Source organism: Centropristis striata, chromosome 11 (assembly GCF_030273125.1).
Source record: "Centropristis striata isolate RG_2023a ecotype Rhode Island chromosome 11, C.striata_1.0, whole genome shotgun sequence".
Classification (NCBI taxonomy): Eukaryota; Metazoa; Chordata; class Actinopteri; order Perciformes; family Serranidae; genus Centropristis; species Centropristis striata.
The window spans coordinates 25,792,496-25,813,424 of NC_081527.1; the positions used below are offsets into that span (position 1 = coordinate 25,792,496).

At 38.2% G+C, this 20,929-nt stretch overlaps 2 protein-coding genes across 3 annotated transcripts in view; both read right to left on the minus strand.

Moving 5' to 3' along the window:
- Positions 1–573: 573 nt before the first annotated feature.
- On the minus strand, positions 574–10,042 carry LOC131981042 (zinc finger protein 90-like). The gene is made up of 4 exons (XM_059345333.1): positions 8,551–10,042; positions 7,046–7,143; positions 6,878–6,965; positions 574–2,495 (listed from the first exon to the last, which is right to left on the minus strand). Exons 1-4 carry the CDS (start codon positions 8,924–8,926, stop codon positions 1,636–1,638), a joined length of 1,422 nt encoding a protein of 473 aa, XP_059201316.1. The 5' UTR covers positions 8,927–10,042; the 3' UTR covers positions 574–1,635.
- Positions 3,382–20,929, minus strand: part of LOC131981043 (zinc finger and BTB domain-containing protein 34-like) — a 54,794-nt gene continuing 37,246 nt past the window's right edge. The window contains exons 2-4 of one of the 2 annotated variants that reach the window (XR_009395266.1): positions 18,471–18,531; positions 13,693–15,045; positions 3,382–3,647 (exon numbers count right to left, since the gene is read on the minus strand). Coding sequence is in view for 1 of the 2 variants with exons in the window: in XM_059345334.1 (XP_059201317.1) it covers positions 14,153–15,045; positions 18,471–18,531 (954 nt within the window). In the remaining variant the exon portion in view is untranslated. Of the gene's footprint in view, positions 3,648–11,963; positions 15,046–18,470; positions 18,532–20,929 lie in introns of those variants that run through there. The other variant, XM_059345334.1, reaches the window with a different exon arrangement.

A 20,929-nucleotide genomic window follows, 5' to 3' on the forward strand; every position in this document is an offset into this window, starting at 1 on the left:
CATAGTGAAAATGTCCTTCGTTTTCGTCTTTGTCAACTTCATACATAATGAAGATGGATAAGACAAAGGACATAAAGGCAACATTTACTGTGACCTCTTTTAATCTCCCACCCAACAAATACACCATTACTAAAAACTAAAACTAATAAAAAATAAACTAAAACTAAAGCATTTAAAAAAAAAAAAAAAACTAAACTAAAACTAGCAAACTCACTCTAAAAACTCATTAAAACTAACTGAATTTGAAAACAAAAATTAAAATTAATTAAAATTAAAACTAAAACTAATGAAAAATCCAAAACTATCATAACCTAATAAAAAGTTAGGAAAATTAATCAGCTAACATTGTGATAATGAGGTGAGGATTTATTTATTTTCTCTGTCATGATAAACTGAAGTTTTAAACTGCTAAGAAGACTAAGATTCACTTCACTCTGTCCGAACTTGTGCTGAATATTTTTGCCTTTTTGGACATGTTTATGTCAAAACAAGACCAAATTTGCAACAGCTGCGACTGTGTTTGCACATTTATGTTCTGAATGTTATCATTCTTTTTGGTTATAAAACGTTGACATTTATACAAAGACTTTTTATTTAACCTCATGTGTTCACACACTCATACAAACCCTTGACTTTCAATCCGCGCTAGATTTTAGTTCTAGGGCAAAAACTTTAGCTGTTAAATTGTGGAAACATTTTTGTCGGCCAAAAACGAGGCAAAGGGTCAGAGAATCATTAATATGAATAATAATTTGTTGTGAGGCAAAATCATTAATCTTTTAATGTTCACAACTGTGCACATTTTGTTAAAAAAAAACAAAAAAAAACAGGTCCCGTGGTGCTCCACTGGACAGGAACCAGAATCCTTTTTATTCAATACCTTAAAAAGTTGTGAAGCTGTGAAAAACATATTCATGCATGAAACCGAGGAAAAAAAGAAAACAAAAGAAAAAGTTGATCAATTGGAAAATATATACGATACGTACATTGCGTTTTTGACATTTATTCAATTGAAAACTGGAATAACAAGTTATCACTTTCTGTTTTCTTTACATTGTAGACAATGACCAAACCAAACCAAACATGTATTTTCTTCTGTATTCAGGACTTTTCCTCTCTAGCCGAGGATTCACTGAGTCAACTTTCATCGGCATGATGACATAAACTTTTAAAACTTTTAAACAAAAAGAAAACAGGACTTTCACCAGGAGAACGGCGTTCGTGTCTCATGTGAAAACAAAAGTAAACAATGTGATTCAAACATCACTTAACTTCCTGCATCACATTTTTACTGAATGTCTCTATGTGACTTCCAGAACTCGTAACTACTTCACTTCCAGCATTTACATAATTTATTTACTGTTTAAACTGTCTTTTAGAACGCCCAACCAGGAACTGTTTGGCCCTAACCTTAGAGAAGAGCTTTTGAAGCACAAATTCAACCAAACTGCAGCTTTTTTTTTTACAACGATGAACCTTAAGATGTCCTGCAGCCGATAGGGTTGCTGCTTTTAAAAACACTGTGTGTATCATATGCAGCAGAACTGGATTTTGGCGTCTGCATACCACGTGATTAAAAGGTGTAAAGTCGTTTTAGTTGTAACAGATTGAAGTGTCTGGGTTTCTTGCCGTCTGTCACTGGAACGTCGGAGCGAATCGTTTCTCCCCAGCGTGCACGGTGATGTGGCGCCGCAAGTGGCTGCCTGAGATGAAGGTCTTGCCGCAGTACCAGCACCTGAACTGTTTGCAGTCCGTGTGGACAGTCATGTGGACCTTCAGGGACCCGGACTGGGCAAAGCGCTTGCCGCAGTGGACGCAGCCGTATCGCTTCTCTCCCGTGTGGACGCTCTGGTGCCGCTTCAGGTTGCTGGAGTCGGAGAAGCGTTTGCCGCAGAGCGAGCAGACGAACGGCTTCTCACCCGTGTGGACCCGCATGTGGGTCTTTAGGTTCTTCAGGCAGGCGAGGGTTTTACCGCAGCAGTTACAGACGAAAGACTTCCCCCCGCCGCCCTCTCTGCTGCCCACGTGCTGAGGTCTCCACCTGTCCCGTCTGGCGAACGTGTTCAGTCTCTCGGCCGTCTCTTTCCTCGCGGGGACCTGCGGCTCGTCTGTGGGGGGAGGCGCCATCTGCTGGTGCTCCGCTGACGACAGACTCGCCTCGGAGATGTTGAAAGGGAAGCCGCCGGAGTCCGATGCAGCCGAAACACTCACGCTGTCGTTCAACGTGTACGAGCAGCCGGGGTCCTCACTCAAAGGATTCTGGGTAGTGAGGGAGCCGTGCTGGAGAGTCGGCTCGTACATCAGACACTCGTAACCGCTGGTTTCTGACCTCTGGCTGCTCAGGGCGTTGGGGACGGACGTGGAGGTGGAGCTGACTTCGGCGCTCATCCACGACCGCGACGAACCATCCACTTCCTCTGCCACTTCCTGTTTGGTCAGAGGGGGCGGGGCTTCTGTCTCCGCCATCTGTCCGTCAGAAACACAACAAGGGTCTTCTGGAAAGAAAGAAAAGCAGAATATCACACTTTAGTTTTTTACATGTTTTAAATATAACAATTTGCAGATTATACCAGTTATTCTGGCTGAAGCTCATTTCATACATTTCCAGATTAAGTGTTTTTTCGCAGTTAAACCTTTAAGGCTTTTTAGGCTGAAATTATGGGATTGTTTTTATCTCTATTTATCCTTAAAAAACACCACAACACAACAATTTTTGCAGATAATAAAAAATGTTACTTTCAATATTACTTTAAGTCATTAATTTGTCATTCTGTGATTCCTGTGTTCCGGAGAGTAGCAGCAAAGTCTGGTAGCTCTGTAATCTTGCTCAATTTTGCTGACTTTTTATGTATTTTTATCATGTTTTTTGTTGTATTTTTGATGGATACTTCTGTGAAGAGAATAAATTATTCTAGAGAAGAGCTTTTTATATTGAAACGGAACAAGTCTGGAGGACACCATCACCCTATTCCAGTTTAGATAGATAGATTACTTTATTCATCCCTGAAGGGAAATTCGGTTGTCACAGCAGTCAAATATTTAAGTACAATAAAATACAATAGAATAAAATACTGAGGTAGCATAAATAAAAACAACAATAGAAAAAAACACAGAATAGAACAAGGACACTTAAGAAGTTAAGAAAAGAACATCAGTTGGTAGGATGGTTGGCAAGATGATGGTAATAATTAAACTGGTGATATGATGCAACAATGCTATAGTGACTAGACGGTATATAATAATAATAATAATAATAGTACAGTATATAATATAATATATATAATATAATATGTAATAGTAGATAATAAACAATATAAAAATAAAATGAAAAATATGAATAAAGTAATTTTAAGTAAAATAATATGATATATAATATATAATAATAATAGTAATAAATAATAGTTGAAGTGTTTTCGTGGTAGTCAGGCTGGTGCAAAAGTGAAGGCGTGGAAATGGAGATATAAGCCCTTTCTGCCATCGTCATCATGGAAAACATCAATTCTCTGCCCAACAAGACTGATGAACTGGAGATATTGGTGAAGACTCCCAACTGAGAAAATAAAACCCTTGATCTGCTGTACAGACTGGTCTAGATGTCAAGATGTTCCAGGTCATCCTGAAATACCAGATCATCTGCTACACAAAACCTTTATGGACAAAAACAACAGCAGTGGACGGCTCCTCTCTCTCTGTTGCAGGACGGAGAGATTCAAAAGATCCTTCTCTCCTATTATTATTATTATTATTCTCTCCTACAGCCATCAGGCTGTCTCATTCTAACAGAGATTCTACCAGACTAACTGGATTTACCCTCAGGAATAAATAAAGTAAATTTGATTTGATTAATTATAAAATCTCATGAAACACTTTAATTACATCATTATAAATGTGTGATTAATGTTTTTTTTAGACATTTCCTTGCAAGAATGAAAAAAACAGCACATACACATAATAATCTCATCGTGTTTAATTGAACCTGAACCGTTTAAAATGATCAGAAAACTGCACCCACTTACAAACTTTCAAATAAAATATGTCCAAAGCTGTACTCCTTAAATCAGTGAAAGTTTTACCTTAATAAATGCTAAAACAACTGAGCTATATTCAAATAAATCTGCCCTCCACCACAAGGCACATTTAACCTAAAATGATTTTTAATTACACACAAGATTTCTATACATTTTGCTGGCAGGCAAAACAATTAAGTAATAATGAATTCAGCATTAAGGCCCAGACCTGAGATTTTGAGGCAAATCTGTGATTTGTGATTTTGGGCTATATAAATAAAATTGATTTGATTTTTATATATATATACACTACTGGTCAAAAGTTTTAAAACACACCAACTTTTCCAGATTTAATTGAAAATGATGCAGTTTAATGTCTCAGTCTACTCTGAAATTAATGCACATTTGCAACATTTAAAATTCTTTATTGAGCATGATAGTGTTTTGAAAGTAAAAAAAAGATTCAAAATCACGTTTTATGTTGAACTAAAGGACTAAAAAAAGACACAAAATGACCAAAAAAAGACACAAAATGACTTAGAAAGACATGAAAAGAATAAAAAAATGGACAAAATAGCCCAAGACTCCATAGAGTTAAGTTGTTAACCCATTTCTTGTTCCCTGAAAAAGGCCTACTTGTATAATTCTGAAATGTACATTATTTTCCAGTTTTGGTTAAGCTTACCTTTTTTTATTTACCTCTGGCAGTTCACCACTTACCTTTGTACCCTTTCAAGCTGTTCATTTGACTTGAACTGCTTGAATTTCAATAAAAAACTGGAAAAATTGGGGTGTTCTAAAACTTTTGACCAGTAGTGTGTATATATATATATATATATATATATATATATATATATATATATATATATATATATATTATATTATGTATCGGCAGAGTTGTGTCATTTTAATCAAGAACATTCCATGTTTCTCAATTGTTTACCAGAAGCTCTTTCCAGTTTTAAACCACATTCTAACATTTCACTTTTAAGATTTTGGTTGCTTTTGTTGCTGTGGTTAAAACAGATGAAGGTTAATAGTCATCAGACTTCTGGATCTTAAGTTATCAGAGAAACAAGCTCAGCAAACATACGGCTCGCAGCCACTCCAGGACGTCCTGTGTTCAGAGAAACACTTATTCTAACCGTTTGTTTTGGAGATGAAGAGACCACTGTGGGAAATTCAGCTCACTGTAGAAATCTTTTGAAAGAAACAAGTGGAGCAAACAGCATGAGAGAAACATTGATTTTTGATGTGAAACTGCTTCATTCAGTATTCAGGGTTCATACACTTTAGCAGTAGTCAAATTCAAGCATTTTTCAAGGACTTTCAAGCTCAATTTTCAAGCTTTTCCAGTATCTTACACATGTTGTAAATTGCATGTTTTAGATGAGTACTTGCATACTAAAAGGGGAGATTTCGCTGAACCAAACCAACAGAGAATGGTGTTACACTTTTAGGAGGAACGCTCTTCATTTCAGAGAGGCTACTCATTATTATTTTTTACATTAAACATGTGAATATCTATAGTCTAAAGATGGATATAGTCAGATTTCAAGCATTTACAAACACTTTATCCAAAATCAAAGCACTTTTTAAACCTTGAAAATACAACATTTAGTAGTATTTTTTCCTGGTTTTAATCAGCTGGTCTGTATAGGAGACCGCTGTGGAAAGCTCTCTGTGACTGTGGCAAAAATTATACAAAATGAAACTGTTATTTCTTTACATTTTAATGTTTCTTTTTTCAATAGTGTAGGCCCAGAGCAATTTGTATTCTTCAATTGAAAAAACATCAGCTTATTTCCAGCATTACATATATTTTTTAAACATTTTATTCAACTAAAAAGTGCATCATAGCTTATGAAAGTTGTAAAGCTCGAAATTTTGCCAACTTCAAGTCTAATTTTGAATTTCTCTCTCTAGGCTAGATTTTGACAGTAAAAAATTTAAATTGATACGATAAAAAGTGAGGATATTGTTGCAAATATTAAGGACACAATTCTCCATTGTCAGCTGTTTAAGGAGCAAGCTCCCTTGTTGTTGTTTTTTTGACAGCATTCACATTTCTTCTTTTGATTAAAATGTCCTGAGATATTTCTTGTCTTGTCCAGCCTCTCATAGGCACTCGGCTCCTCGCTGAATTCTGACAAAATCATATTAATAAATGCTCATAATGACCCATTAGTAATGTTGGTAGGCTAATTTAGACTAAATAGTCCGTTTTATTTCATTGTGAGGTTCAAAATAAGGTTTGTGGCTCCATTCCAACATTTTTTTGTAAAGGTTGTCTGTCGTTTTTATCAAGCATTTGTTGAGAGTCTTTTGTGTTTTTCCTTTATCTGTTGGTTTCATTGTCTTTCAGTCAAAGACAGAAACAGCCTGACTAGTATTGTGAAGTCCTGCTCTAAGATTATCAGAGTAAAACTAAGAGACTTAAGTTCCTTTTGCAACCAGCAAATCCTCCGTAAAGCTGAGTGCATTTTAGCCTCCCCGAGCCATGAATTCTCTCTGTTACCTTCAGGGCCGTTATCACCTTCCTAGGTGGAAAACAAATCCCTTCTCCAAATCATTCGTCCCTCTTGCACTAAGACTTTTAAATTCTTCATAGGGTTTTTATTTTATTTTTATCTATTTATTTATTTTCCAATGTGTCCATTCTAAGCTCCATGTTGTCTGATGTGTGTTGTGTCGACTATTTATGTGTTGACTATTTGTTGCTGGCCATGTGGGCCGTATGAACCACGACAACCTGCTGCTCAGAATGAATTGCCCTTTGTGGGATTAATAAAGTTGTTTGAATTGAATTGAATTGAAGGTTGCCGAGCCCTGTGCTAAATGAAGTGTTGTCTTACTAAAACTGGACTTACTGTCCTGCTCAGACTGGGACCAGGACTCGTCGTCGTCCTCCACTTTGATCACTGCGTCCGTCAGCTTGGTGGACTCCCCTGCAGCCGGCTGCAGTCAGAGCAGAGGGAGGATTAAAGGGAAGAAAGAAAGAGGGAGGAAGAGGAAGAGGAGGAAGAGTCTCTACTCACCGTCCTCTGTGTGGTGTCCTGTCCACAGTCTGAGGACAGACTGGGCTCTGCACACCGCAGAGTCTCCTGGTTGGACGCTGTGGACCGCACCGTCTCACCTGGAGCAGGTAAATCATGATTACACCTTCAGTCACAGCTCGAAATATTCATAATGTGAAAACCGAATACAATTCTATAGCAAAAATCTAACTCACCTGATTCTTTTCAACACTCAAATTATACAATAATATACATATTTTTGTAAACAATCTTAATGTCAATACATAATCTTGTTTACAAGTGCACCTGGAGGAAAACATAACATTTATATCCTTTTGCATTTTTGCACAGGCCTTTCCCCAAAACTACAGTATTGATTTATTGTATGATATCTGGACATGAGCAGGATCATTTCTCACGTTATGTTTACATGCAGGTTAGCCTATTTAATAATGTCTTTAGCCAACATGTTTGACAAACAAGAAGTACAATATTTGCCTCTTAAATGTAGTGGAGTACGAGTATAATGTTACACAAAAACACTCAAGTAAACTACAAGTACCTCAAAAGTGTACTTACGGTATAAAAAGAAAAAAGTACTCGTTAAGTAGAAAAACCTTTTATTATTGATTTCTTTTCAGTTATATCCTCATTTTATTGTTATGTTTTAATTTTATTATTATTATTATTATTCAACGTGTATGTGTGTATCTGTGTGTGTACGTACATGGGTATGCACATGTTTATATATGCTAATTACTTTATTTATGTGCTGTTGAATGGTGATGATTGTTTTCCTTCAAATCCAAATGAAAATTTGATCACAAAAACAACTTGAAGTGCAGTTTTCTCACTTTTTGGTATTCGTATCTTTTTTTTTTCAGTTGCAACTTTTTAATTGGTTAACATACTCTGGCTCATCACATGCACTCGGTGTTGTGCTTTATTGCACATTCCTGCGGATCTGAAAGTGTCCTTTACGTCCCCAAAGTGCACTTATTATTATTTTTTTTTTAACTTTGTTTATTAAGTTTTTTCACAATAAAACACAGGCATACAGGAACACTCAGAACAGAATCCCCACCCCAGAAAGCGAAAACAAATATATAGATAGATAAACAACAATAATAATAATGATCAATAGATGACTCAATCTAAGACAATATAAGTTAAGTATGTTGTAAAAGAGGGCATCTATAAACATAAAAAAGGAGAGAATTTTACAGGAAAACAAAACAAAAAAAACAAGCAAAAAACATTAGAAGTTCAGTACATACTGAAGAGTATTAAAGCAGGTTGTCATCTCAGCACAATGAAATCTGTGGTTGTCCTAATTAACTTGAGTCACGAAGCTCTGATTTCTCTTCCACATATTTCAGAAAAGGTTGCCAAATCTTATTGAATTTGTCAGCTGTGTGTTTTATTTTTTCCAATTTCACATAATATAAAGTACTTCTGATGGCATCTTTCCATTTCAGAAGGGTATTCGTACCTTTACTGCAGTAAATGTAACATTTGACGGTTACCTCCGGGAGTTCCGGTCCTCCGTGGCCCGCGGCCCGGGAGATGGGCGGCCAGCTGAACCCGCAGCAGCGCGGTGCTGCCGCTTGCGGTGGACGCGGCTCGCAGCGCGGTGCTGCCGCTTGCGGTGGACGCGGCTCGCAGCGCGGTGCTGCCGCTTGCGGTGGACGCGACTCGCAGCGCGGTCGCCCGGGCGGCCCGGAGCTCCATGAGCCGCAGCTTTCTCCGCAGCACCTCGTTCTCCTTCCGGCTGCGGGAGATCTCCAGCTGCAGCACCGAGTAGCCGCTGTCCACCAGCTCGCAGATCTCCGCCACCGCCGTGTTGGCCAGCACCTCCATGATGGAGGCGAGCTGCGTGTGGAAGGCAGCTGCCGGAGACATGTTGCTGCTTTAACAAGCTGCCGCGAGCGTCTGTCCTTACAACGGAAACACCGGGTCGAGGTGACGCGGACAGAAACGCACGCGCCCGCTCCGTTTACCTGAGAGTCGCTCCCACCTGATGTAAACAGTCCCGGGACCAACCAGGAAGTGATGCGGAAGGAAAAACCAAAGACGGACACGACCCGGAATACGCATGCGCAAAGTATCATTTTACATTAACAACACGCATGCGCACAATTTAATTTTAATCTACCAATTTTAGATATACACTACTCACAAAAAGTTAGGGACATTTGACTTTCCGGTGAAATTTATGGAAAATGTAAAAAGTCCAAGCTACAGTGATATTATATCATGAAAGAGGGGCATGTAGGTAAAACAAGGTTATAATAGTTTTGGATTTTCCATTAGTTTTAGTTTTAATTTCGTTGTCAAATTTTGTTTTCAAATTCAGTTAGTTTTAATTAGTTTTTAGAGTGAGATTGCTAGTTTTAATTGTTTTTTTAAAAAATGCTTAGTTTTAGTTTAGTTTATATTAGTTTTAGTTTTTTGTAATGGGGTATTTGTTGGGTGCCAGATTCAATAAGGTCACAATAAATGTTTCCTTTATTTCCTTTGTCTGATCCATCTCAGCCCCAATAAGTTTATTAAGTCATAAAACCAGATAGATGGAATAGATTTCATATCAACCAAAAAGTTTTACGTATGAAAAAAGTTGACAAAGACAAAAACGAAGGACATTTTCACTATAATTTTAGTTAGTTTTGTAACCACAAAATATAGTTTCAGTTGGTTATCCTTTTATTTAAACCTCTCGTTTTTTTAAATTTTATTTCAGTTAACGAAAATGTTTTTTTCAAGTCTAGTTTACGTTATTTTGTTAGTTTTCTATAATAACCTTGAGGTAAAAGAATGCAATGGTAATTGCTTCATCTCAAACAATTAATTGAAACAAAAGCTAACAGCAGTGGGGTAAACCACAACAAAAAATGTCTCAGTAACTTGTTATAAATCCTTGAGCATCAATTACAGCTTGACAACGATGTCTCATGGTGTTCACAAGTCAACTTTTTGTCTGCTGAGGCATTCCACTCTTCCTGCAGTAAGTAAAGTTTATTTATAAAGCTTTATAAAGCCTTTTCACAGACAAAATCACTATATATATATATATATATATATTTTGTGTTGTGACCCGTGAAGTGGAATGCTGTATGCTGTCCTGCCGATATTGGTTATTAAAGAAGATAAAGGAATAAGTGTGGAGTTATCTTGTAGCCCGCTCATCACCCATCAGCCCGAGAGACTGGAGAACGCTACCCCAACAAGAAATAAGGGTTACAAAATTATAAAATAACATGTACAGTGCATGGTGGTCATCCAAATGCCTGTCTAAAAATAAAGGTCTTAAGGTGATTTTTAAAAGAGTCCACAGAAATAGCAGACCATAGGAGGAGAGGCAGAGAGGTCCAGAGTTTGGGTTCGGATGTGTTTGACCTAAGAGACCGAGCTGACAGATATGGGTGAAGTAGTTCAACAATACATAGGGGAGCCTGACCATGCAATGCTCTGTATGTGAGAGTAAGAACTTTAAACTGAATCCTTTATGCAACAGGCAGCCAGTGAAGAGACTTAAGAGATAATTTACTGTATTTTATAAAGCGATTAAATTAATACTGAGCAGAATTTAGTTCAGAGTTTTGGTCCGGCCCCCGTAATCTTTGTGGTATTGGTCATGTGGCCCCTTCGGAAAATTAATTTCCCACCCCTGCTCTACACCATGGCTCAGCTGATCAGTTTTCTATGAGATTCAGATCTGGAGAAATGCAGGCTTCTCCATTCGAGGTTCCACAGCCTCCAGCAACCGTTCCCTTATGATGCAGAGCTACAATAAACAGGATGTCGGCTCGATCTACAAGCTTCATATGCTTATGGGAACTGAAAACAAAAAACTCCATATGGAGACAAAAAGCTAAAAATGTAATAAATTGTAGATAAAGAAACTAGCGAATGATGTAAGTATACATTTTACCACGGCAGCAGCAGAAGGTCCTGGTTCAGACTGGATTTAATGTTGCTTTTTGTTGTCTTATCAGCTAGAAAAAAATGAATGAATCAAGGACTACTAAAAAACTTTTACACACTTTTCTTATTATACATGTTTAGTTCTCAAATAAAGGGTTCCCTCCAAAGCAAAAGTTGCATGAATTAAAAAACGGTTTAACTGAACAGGTGTGTAAATGCATGCCTCGTCACATACAGTGATGTGTGAACAGAAACGTGGCGGTATAAGTTACCATGGTTACTGAGCAGGGAGTCACATAAGCCACTTTGATTGAAACGCATATCTCACTTAAATTAGCGGGATTTATAATAAACCAGGCTTTTCCTTAATCCACATTGATGTTACACCCCTCAGGACATTTAGTGGTCGATTCATGGATCAGACACTTGTGATTTTGTGGTTAATCACCTTGCTAGACAACAGCATCTTATGCAATAAGTAATGAAACATTAAACAATTGGATATGTGCATTCAAAAGTTTAGAAAAGGTCTAATTAAGCTCACCTTTAAACATAATAAAAATTCTGAAATTTGAATATTTTGCTGAATATGAATATCTGAAGCTGAATATCTCTAACTTTTTGTGAGTAGTGTATATTCTTTAATTATCCTGCAGGGTATTCAGGTAACAACAACAAACAAACAAACAAACAAATAAACACAGCATCAAAGCTGTGTGAAAATATACAATACATTAACCCTCTGGACCCCAACTGTGTTCTTGTATTTCACTGCAATATATAGAATCAGCAGAATCAATCATGGCTAAAAATAAAATACATAAATACCAGCAAAAAAATAACAGCTTCTGCTGCTCTTGATTCCAGTGCGTATTCAGTTTTTTTCCTTTACATTTAAACAGCTTTAAATACCTATAAATCTGTTAAAAAAAGGAGAAAGTAACAATACAAAACAATTATTAGTAATTAGTTTTATTAGCAAAAAAATGACACAAACTTTGAGAATCATACAGTGTCTTTAACTGTTAACCTTTTTTATGAAATGTACACTATAGATTATTTTTTTTATACATAATTCATTAGAAAACTTCCAACAATTTGTCCAAATGTTCTGTTTTGTCCCCAAAGATATTCAGTTTTTCTATAATGTCAAGAAAAGGAAGATAAATAAATAATCAATCATCAAAACATCTGAATAGTTTACTGTCAGTGATTTAAAAGACTTATCATTACTGATTCTTAGCAGGAAATATTTTAAATTTATAAAGCTTTGAGCTCAATACGACTGAAGTTTTATCAGTCTGTGGTGGTAGTGTGTTGTTTTCTGCTGCAGTCTGCTGGGGAGATGATCAGACTGGTCTACAGAGCTGGTTCTGGTCTACAGAGCTGGTTCTGGTCTACAGAGCTGGTTCTGTGGTTGGAGCCACTGCAGGAGGTGGTGGAGAGATGACCTGTCAACATGTTGGAGGCCATCCTGAAATACCAGAGGGGTATTCCAGAAAGCGGGTTATGTGAAAACTCTGAGCTTGTTAACCCTGAGATGAGGGAAACTCTGAGGTTATCCGTTCCAGAAAGAGAGGTAACTTAAACTCTGGGTCCGTTACTGCGGTGACGTACTCTGTGAACATAACCTGCTCGCTGCAGGTTTACTATAAAAACCCCAGAGTTTCTACCTGTCTCCTCCCACACGAAGAAAGCGGTTAGATATGGATTGCCCCTTTCTTAGAAATCCGATCGACATCGAGGCCGTTTTGATTAGAAATGTTTTACGTCGCGAAAGAATCTTCCGACCCAGGTTACACGTTTTATCATTTCCAGAGGATTTTCTTTTCGAACGCTACCGCTTTTCATCAAACAGTATCATTTATCTCAATAACCTTCTCCGCCCATATATCACCAACCTCACACACCGCGGACGAGCACTCACATTAAATAACTTCAATAGATATAAAATATAAATGTGTTTCGATGTGTATAAAGTGTTAATCTACTAAGTGGAGTATTAAGTGAGAGGACGTTGAAAAACAACATTTTGTTAGGGGTTTAAATTACTATTTGAAGTAGCCACTGAATTAATATTTACTTTGTTTAATAGCCTAAGTCAATTTAAAAAAATAAAATAAAAATCTAAGTGAGGTGCAATCATAGCCTAGCAAAATATGTCTTACCTTTTTGAATAATGTTTTTATGTTTCATTTTTAACTGCCTCCAAGTCCTCCTTTCTCCTGTTGGATTGCACCTAAATGAAAATTAGATTTAATTCCTACTTATGATCATAACTATAGGCAATGCTACGATCTTACGGTTAAATGTTGCGTCAGTGTTACATTCAAACTTACGCGTTGACTCGGGCAGCAATTTTCTCCCATGCAGTCTCTCTCTCCTTCGCTGCTGCAGCCGTGTTACTTTTTCGGCGAAATATGTGCTCATACTCGCCGTAGGACTGCATGAGTATCTCCAACTCTACCGCGGTGAAATAGGTCGATCTTTGTTTTTTTTCCGTTGTCATGGTGACTCGTGGAATCGGGGCTCCATTGATGATGGCTTTTTATAGTGGTTGTGCACGCGCGTAACCCGAGGCGGACATACTCAGAGATGATTGAACTAACTCAGATCAGCTGTTCTGGAACCGGATACCCAGAGTTTCCCATCTCAGGGTAAGTCATCTCAGAGTTCAGGGATAGACTCAGAGGTTGTTGAACCTGCTTTCTGGAATACCCCCCTGATCATCTGCTACACAAAACCTTTATGGACCAAAACAACAGCAGTGGACGGCTCCTCTGGGATTAGAACACTGACAAAAATCGTGCACTCGTAATGAGACCCGCGCGATCGCAAATCAAACATCCGCGGGCGCATATTGTTTTTTTGAGCGCTTTCAAATCACTCGCGAGCTATTTTGTATCCTGCATCTCTGCTCCCTAGAGCAATATTGTAGCCTGCGAGGAGAACACTGAATTGATTTGAATTCTGACTGTAAATAAAGCTTTTTTTTTTTAAATTAAATATATTTGGGGTGTTCCCGGTGGCACACCTGGTAGAGCGCGTACCATCGGTTCGAATCCGACTCGGAGCCCTTTCCCACATGTCTTCCCCTCTGTCTCCCCTTCACTCTGTCCTATCAATAATGGCCAAAAAAATGTCTTTAAAAACTTTTTTTCATATATTTACTCAGCAGAACTTTTTGGAGTGAAACGGGTAAATTCACTCGGGCTCGGCCACGTCCGGATGACATTTCTTCATGTGTAACTTGAGGCTGTATTTGACGATGAAGCTCCGGGAGCAGATGTTGCAGGCGTACGGCCGCTCGCCGGAGTGGACGCTCAGGTGAGACTTCAGGTGAGCCGACTGGGTGAACTTCTTGCCGCACTGGTCGCAGCTGAAGGGCCTCTCGCCTGTGTGGATCCGCATGTGAACGTCCAGGTTCTGAGACGTGGCGTACGTCTTGGAGCAGATGGCGCACACGAAGCGTTTCCCCCGGAGGCCCGGCTGCCCGTTGCACATCGGCGGCCGACCCGACGGGTCCCTGTAGAGGCCGTAGCTCATCATGTCGGCCTCGTCGTACTCGAACGCCGAGTTGCTGCTCTCGGACAGCTGGCAGTCTGTGGAGGTGGAGCCCGACACGCTGACCAGCTTCAGCCCGAAAGCATCCGCCTCTACGTTTTCGCTTTGGTGAAACTGAGTGTAAGCCATGTGACTTTTTGACTGTTTGGTCCACGTCAGGCTGAGATCCAGCTCCGCCCTGTTAGAGGGAGACTCAACCAGAGCGCCGCCTCCAAAGTACGTCTGTCTGTTGGCGCTGGGAGCGACCAGCTGGACGTCCGGCTCCATCTGAGAGGAGTAGGAACACACCGAGTCACCGGCCTCCATCTCCTCGCCGCCTAGCTGCCCGGAGCAGCCGGGCTCGCTGCGAGGAGAGTCCAGGGTGAAGATGGTCACGCCGTTCTTCTGCGTCCCTGCAGTGTTCAGAGCGAGCGGCACAGAGGGCGACTTCCTGTCCAGCTCCTCGCCGCCCGGCCAGCGTCTCTTCATCGCACGGCTGGTGGTCGTGGACTCTCTGGCTGCAGACGTCCCTCCATCAGCAGCTGTAGTGCTATCTGGAAAAAAAACAACAAAAATACATCACCAAGCTAAAAATATACACTACTGGTCAAAAGTTTTAGAACACACCAACTTTTCCAGAATTTAATTGAAAATGATGCAGTTTAATGTCTCAGTGTACTCTGAAATGAATGCACATTTGCAACATTTAAAATTCTTTATTGAGCATGATAGTGTTTTGGAAGTAAAAAAAAAAGATTCAAAATCACATTTTATGTTGAACTAAAGGACTAAAAAAAGACACAAAATGACTAAAAAAAGACACCAAAAGACACAAAATGACCAAAAAAAGACACAAAATGACTTACAAAGACATGAAAAGAATTAAAAAATGGACAAAATAGCCCAAGACTCCATAGAGTTAAGTTGTTAACCCATTTCTTGTTCCCTGAAAAAGGCCTACTTGTATAATTCTGAAATGTACATTATTTTTCAGTTTTGGTTAAGCTTACCTTTTTTTATTTACCTCTGGCAGTTCACCACTTACCTTTGTACCCTTTCAAGCTGTTCATTTGACTTGAACTGCTTGAATTTCAATAAAAAACTGGAAAAATTGGGGTGTTCTAAAACTTTTGACCGGTAGTGTATATCTACACTAGCTGTGTTTCCTTTAACCCTCTGGGTCCACTCTGATTTACTAACCTTTCAGACCCTTCACACTGAAATGTCCATTTCCAAAAAAATGCTTTATAAAAAAAAATGCCTTTTCTGCATAACCCTCTTAAACAACTTCCACCCTGCTCAAAACTACCAACATTTTTTTTTTTAACAAATTTTGGCATTTTAACCCTTTAAATGCCTTTGATTGCACGATGTCACACATGTTTTTTATGAATAAAAAAACGCAAATTCACAATCCTCTGGTAAAGCTGTCAGAGTTATAGTTTGGGCGTAGGACGCACAGATGATCCACCAACACCACCAACAGCCTCATTGGCTCCCATATTAAAAACGCAGGAAGATTTCGGAAAAAGGGAGATGAAACAGTGATTTTAGATCGCTCTAACAAAGCTATTTTTTCATTTTTCTTAAAAAAAAAAAAAAAAAAAAATGTAGATGTCAGGAAGAACTCAGGACGCTCAAAGTGAAGTCGGATCAATGATAGGTAGTATGCTTTTGCCAAAAATGCTTTCTGTTCGAGGCCAGAAATTCCAGCCCGTTAATGTTCGGGGACATTGGCAGGTGGCAGTTAATTTCTGTTGATTGCTTTGATCTGATTGCCTTTGATCTTTGATGTGATTACAGTTACAGTTATACACACACACACACACACACACACACACACACACACACTTTGAGGTTAAAGGGCATTGTTTGAAATCTCTGAAGAATCTCATCATAGTGTACACACACCGGCAGTAGCCCCCGTGTCCCTTTCAGAATTTCCCCAGAGGAAATTTTCTAGTTTTATACTTCTTCTATGTATGTTGGATATTACCGTCTTTTATATCCGATATTAACTGCTATTCTACTATTTCTACTTTTAAGCACATTTATGGGAACATGGGATGTTTGAAGCAGATTATTTTCAACTCGAGAGCAGAATGTTTTACCATTAAAACTTTCGACTGAATTCTGAGATAATGATGCCATAAAATCAGAAAAACTCTGCAAACAATTATTTTCCCCGTGAACACATTTCAGTTAATTCTGAGACAATGATCTTGTTAACTCAAGAAAACAAGCTGAATTTTTTTTCCATTTCTCAGAATTCTGAGATAATGACCTCATTAGTTTCGAAAAACAGGGCAAAGTTCAGTCCCACGCTGTCACAAATCTTACATGGTTAACTTATAACTCATTATCTTGGCCTACACACACACACACACACACACACACACACATAAGGGCTGTTTCCACTACCGGGCAATACCCGGAATGAGGCGGGTCTCACTCGCCGAAACGTCCCTAATTTAAATACGAGCAGCCCGGAGCGGCTTTTGACTGGACTTTTTTCGTCCCTGTAGAAGAGCAGGGTCTTGTTTTTTCTCCCCTGAAGAAAAACCCAGTTACTGATTAGATAGATCGCTAAGCAGGATGTGACATAGTACTCGACGCCACAACAACACACACCATTTGTAAAAGCCGGAGAAGCAGTGTTCCCAACTTAGCGACTTTGTTGCTAAATTTAGGAACTTTTCTGCTCTTCTTAACGAGCTGCGGGGCCGGCGGCTGTAGCAGTACAGTGTGTATGTGCTGACAGGCTAACAGTTAGCTCTGTAGCAGTACAGTGTGTATGTGCTAACAGGCTAACAGTTAGCTCTGTAGCAGTGTGTATGTGCTAACAGGCTAACAGTTAGCTATGTAGCAGGCTAACAGTTAGCTCTGTAGCAGTACAGTGTGTATGAGCTAACAGGCTAACAGTTAGCTCTGTAGCAGTATAGTGTGTATGTGCTGCTGCTGCAGGAGGTGTTCACTTAGCGATCTCTGTTTGTTTACAACAAGCTCCAGACACTCTGTGCGCAGTTAGTGATGCTGTTAATTAGCCTTGCTACTTTGTTTATGATCAGCTGCTGATGTTGTGCACAGTTAGCATTGGCGGCCACAGTTGCCTCTCCCGTGTTTAATGGAGGCCTTTTTTTATTGGAGACACACAGAGTGAGGGCGTGGCCTGAGACTTTCCCGGTGGCCACTCTTCCCCCTAAAGGAAACACGGCTACAATTCATAACCTTTTCAACACTTTAATTGTCAAACATATTTATCCTTTAAATAAAAAATGCAGACACAGCGTGAGCAGGCGGGGGTTTGTTTCTACTGTTTCATTAAATAACCGATCAGTGAGTTTGAAGGTTAATAAGACACCATCCTTCAAAAATAATTATTTAATAAATATTTTAGGAAAATATAAGTATAAGTTCATGAAATTAATTTTATATTCAGTAGGCTATTCAATAATCATTCTCCTAAAAACCCAGAGTGTCCCCCATACCAGGATGGTTGGACCCAACCTGTCAATCACCTGGCATCACCTGTCAATCACTGAAAACTCAAAGATGGAGTCGTGGTTGAAGCGTAGCAGTTATAGTTTTAAATGGTTATATGCTCACTGTTTTTACTACATTAGTTTGAATCACTACGTTTTATGATGACAAATATTTGCAATACATTTAGTCATGGATTATTAACATTTAAAATGTTTGAAATTGTTTTTTTTTCCTAATGTTTGAATTTTGTATGTGTTTATCAGGTCCAAAGTTTAATAAATCAGACACTGATGGCACAGCGCTCTGTTTTTAAGGCTTTTTTTTTCCCAACCAAAAATGCTTTGCCCTGGTTAGGGGGTAGTTGGCTGAAAAAATATTTCACAGGGGGAACATCACTGAAAAAAGGTTGACAACCACTGGTCTAACAGGAACATTCTCTGTTTGCAGCCAGCCACACAAACACACTAACTAACTGTGTGTGTGCGTTTACACTCACCGTCCTCAAAGACGTCGTTACTGTCAGAGTCCTCGTCTTTAATCAGAACCACGTCTGGAAGCTGCAAAAGATTAACGTATTTATTAATACAGCCACAAGAATAATAACACTCAATATAAATAAAAATCAATTTGTGTTATTATTAACTATAATTATGAAAACAACCAGGCCAGTAATGGATATATAACAACATGAAATATGGATTTTGTGTGTGAAACTGAGATCAAGTCGATAACTAATAAAGGTAAAATGTCTCTTGAGTCCTGATTGGCTGACTCGTCTTTGAGGTTAATTAAAGATTTAATGAGAAAATAATTAAAAAGAGGAAATGGGGGATGGTGGCAGCAGCGGATTAACTTTTGTTAAAGATGGAGCTTCAGCCAAGAGATTGAGTCAAACTGCACCAATGTTAATTAGAGTTCTTGTGAGTCCACACCAAACATTTATTGTTTTAATCCCGTTATCTTGAAAATCTACGTTTATCCTCACGCTATCTTAAAAAGAAAACTGACCTTTGGGTTTTTTAAGATAACGACATAATTATCACGTTGTCACGAATGTGCGCCTTTCAGCCCAAGGTAACAAAACTGAGATAAAAATAAATAAATGTAGTTATCTCATTCTGGAGATAATGGATCAGCGTGCACGGAGCCTGAGCAGCTCAGATAAGAAGATAATTAACTTCAGATGTGGAGATAAAACAGACTGAATAGAAATAGCTCAGCATGTTCACTGTTTGATGTTCCTCCTTCATAACAGCACAATATTAGCTGCAGTGACTGCATTTACTTTAAAAATCATAAACATTATCATCACGCAAGAAATTAAATGAACAGAGGCTGTCAGGTGTTATTTTTTCATCTTGAGAGGATAATTAGTAAACAGGAGGGAAAACATGGTTTTATATTGTAAGAATAAATTCTAATGTGTGAAAAATGTCTGTACTGCAGACGCAAAGTGAATATATTGATAAGTCTTTATTTTTAAATTTTCGCATTTATTTTTAAATTAAATTTACAAAGTCTAGAAGAGTTTAGAAAGTGTTTTTTCTTCTTATTTTTGTTGCTTTTTGAGAGTTGATATGAATGTAACTGATTGGGTTAAATGGGCAAATCTGATATAATTTGAATTTAATTGAATCCTGTCGCATTATCATCAAATCCATATCATATCATGATTAAATCAATGAGGTCAAACTGTTTAATATATATATATATATATATATATAGTTAAAGATTCTCTCTGAGAGAATGGCTGTAGGAGCTAAGGAACTATGAGAGAATCTAAATCAAAATATTGTTCTAATTGTTATTGTTTATTGCATTTTTTTCATTTTTGCACTACCTCAGACCTGAAGCTTGTTATCATAGTTGCAGTTTCGTTTTTTTATTATAAATATTTAACCTGTGGTTCTGTTCATTTTTACATGTTGCATTTTTCTTGTTAATAAAAATATTTCTGTTAAATTTCTTTGTTTTTATCCTTGTGGTATCGAAAATGGTATCGAATATTTTCCTGAGTATCGGTATCAAGTTGAAAATTTTAGTATCGTGACAACCCTAATATATACAGTTAAAGATTCTATATATATATATATATATATATATATATATAATATATATTAAAGATTCTCTCATGCGGGTCATGTCCTCAGACCTGCTTCACAGGCGGAAATCTCAGCCCCCCAATGTTTACACCCTTGTTTTAGTGAGTCGATATAAATGTGTAATTGATTGTGTTAAATGGGATATTTAATGTAATACTATGTATCATCAAACCGATATTATTTCATATCATATAGACCAAAACAACAGCAGTGGACGGCTCCTCTCTCTCTCTGTTACAGGACGGAGAGATTCAACAGATCCTTCTCTCCTATTATTAGGGACCGAGCACTAACGGTGCGAGGACCCTATTGAAATTGGTCCGTTTATTATTATTATTTTTAGGGGGAATAAATCGCTTATTTGAGGCCTTTATCATATTCAAAAACTCGCCATATTTGGAATATACATTAATAAGATTTGAAATTTACGTATTCTGGTATTCGCGGGAATGGACCTTGCAAAATGACTCACTAGCGCCCCCTCAAAATTTTCAAAACATCCTCACAATATAGGTTTTTTTCACGTAGACACACAAAAGTTGGTACATATGTGTATCATGGGAAGACGCACCAAAAAGCCTCAAGAACCCATACCCGAAAACGTACAGGAAGTCGGCCATCTTGGATTGAATATTGCACTTGTCATCGTTTTTCGCCATTTCCAGGTCGCATACTTTTACGAACTCCTCCTACAGATTTTATCCAATTGACTTCAAACTTGGTCAGTACCATCACAAGGCCTTTGGGATCAAAAGTTGTATAAATCTTTACAGACGGTCACACTATGTGGGCGTGGCATGGCGGCAAAATATGGTGACTCGCCATAAAACAAGAGATTGTTATAACTTTCCCA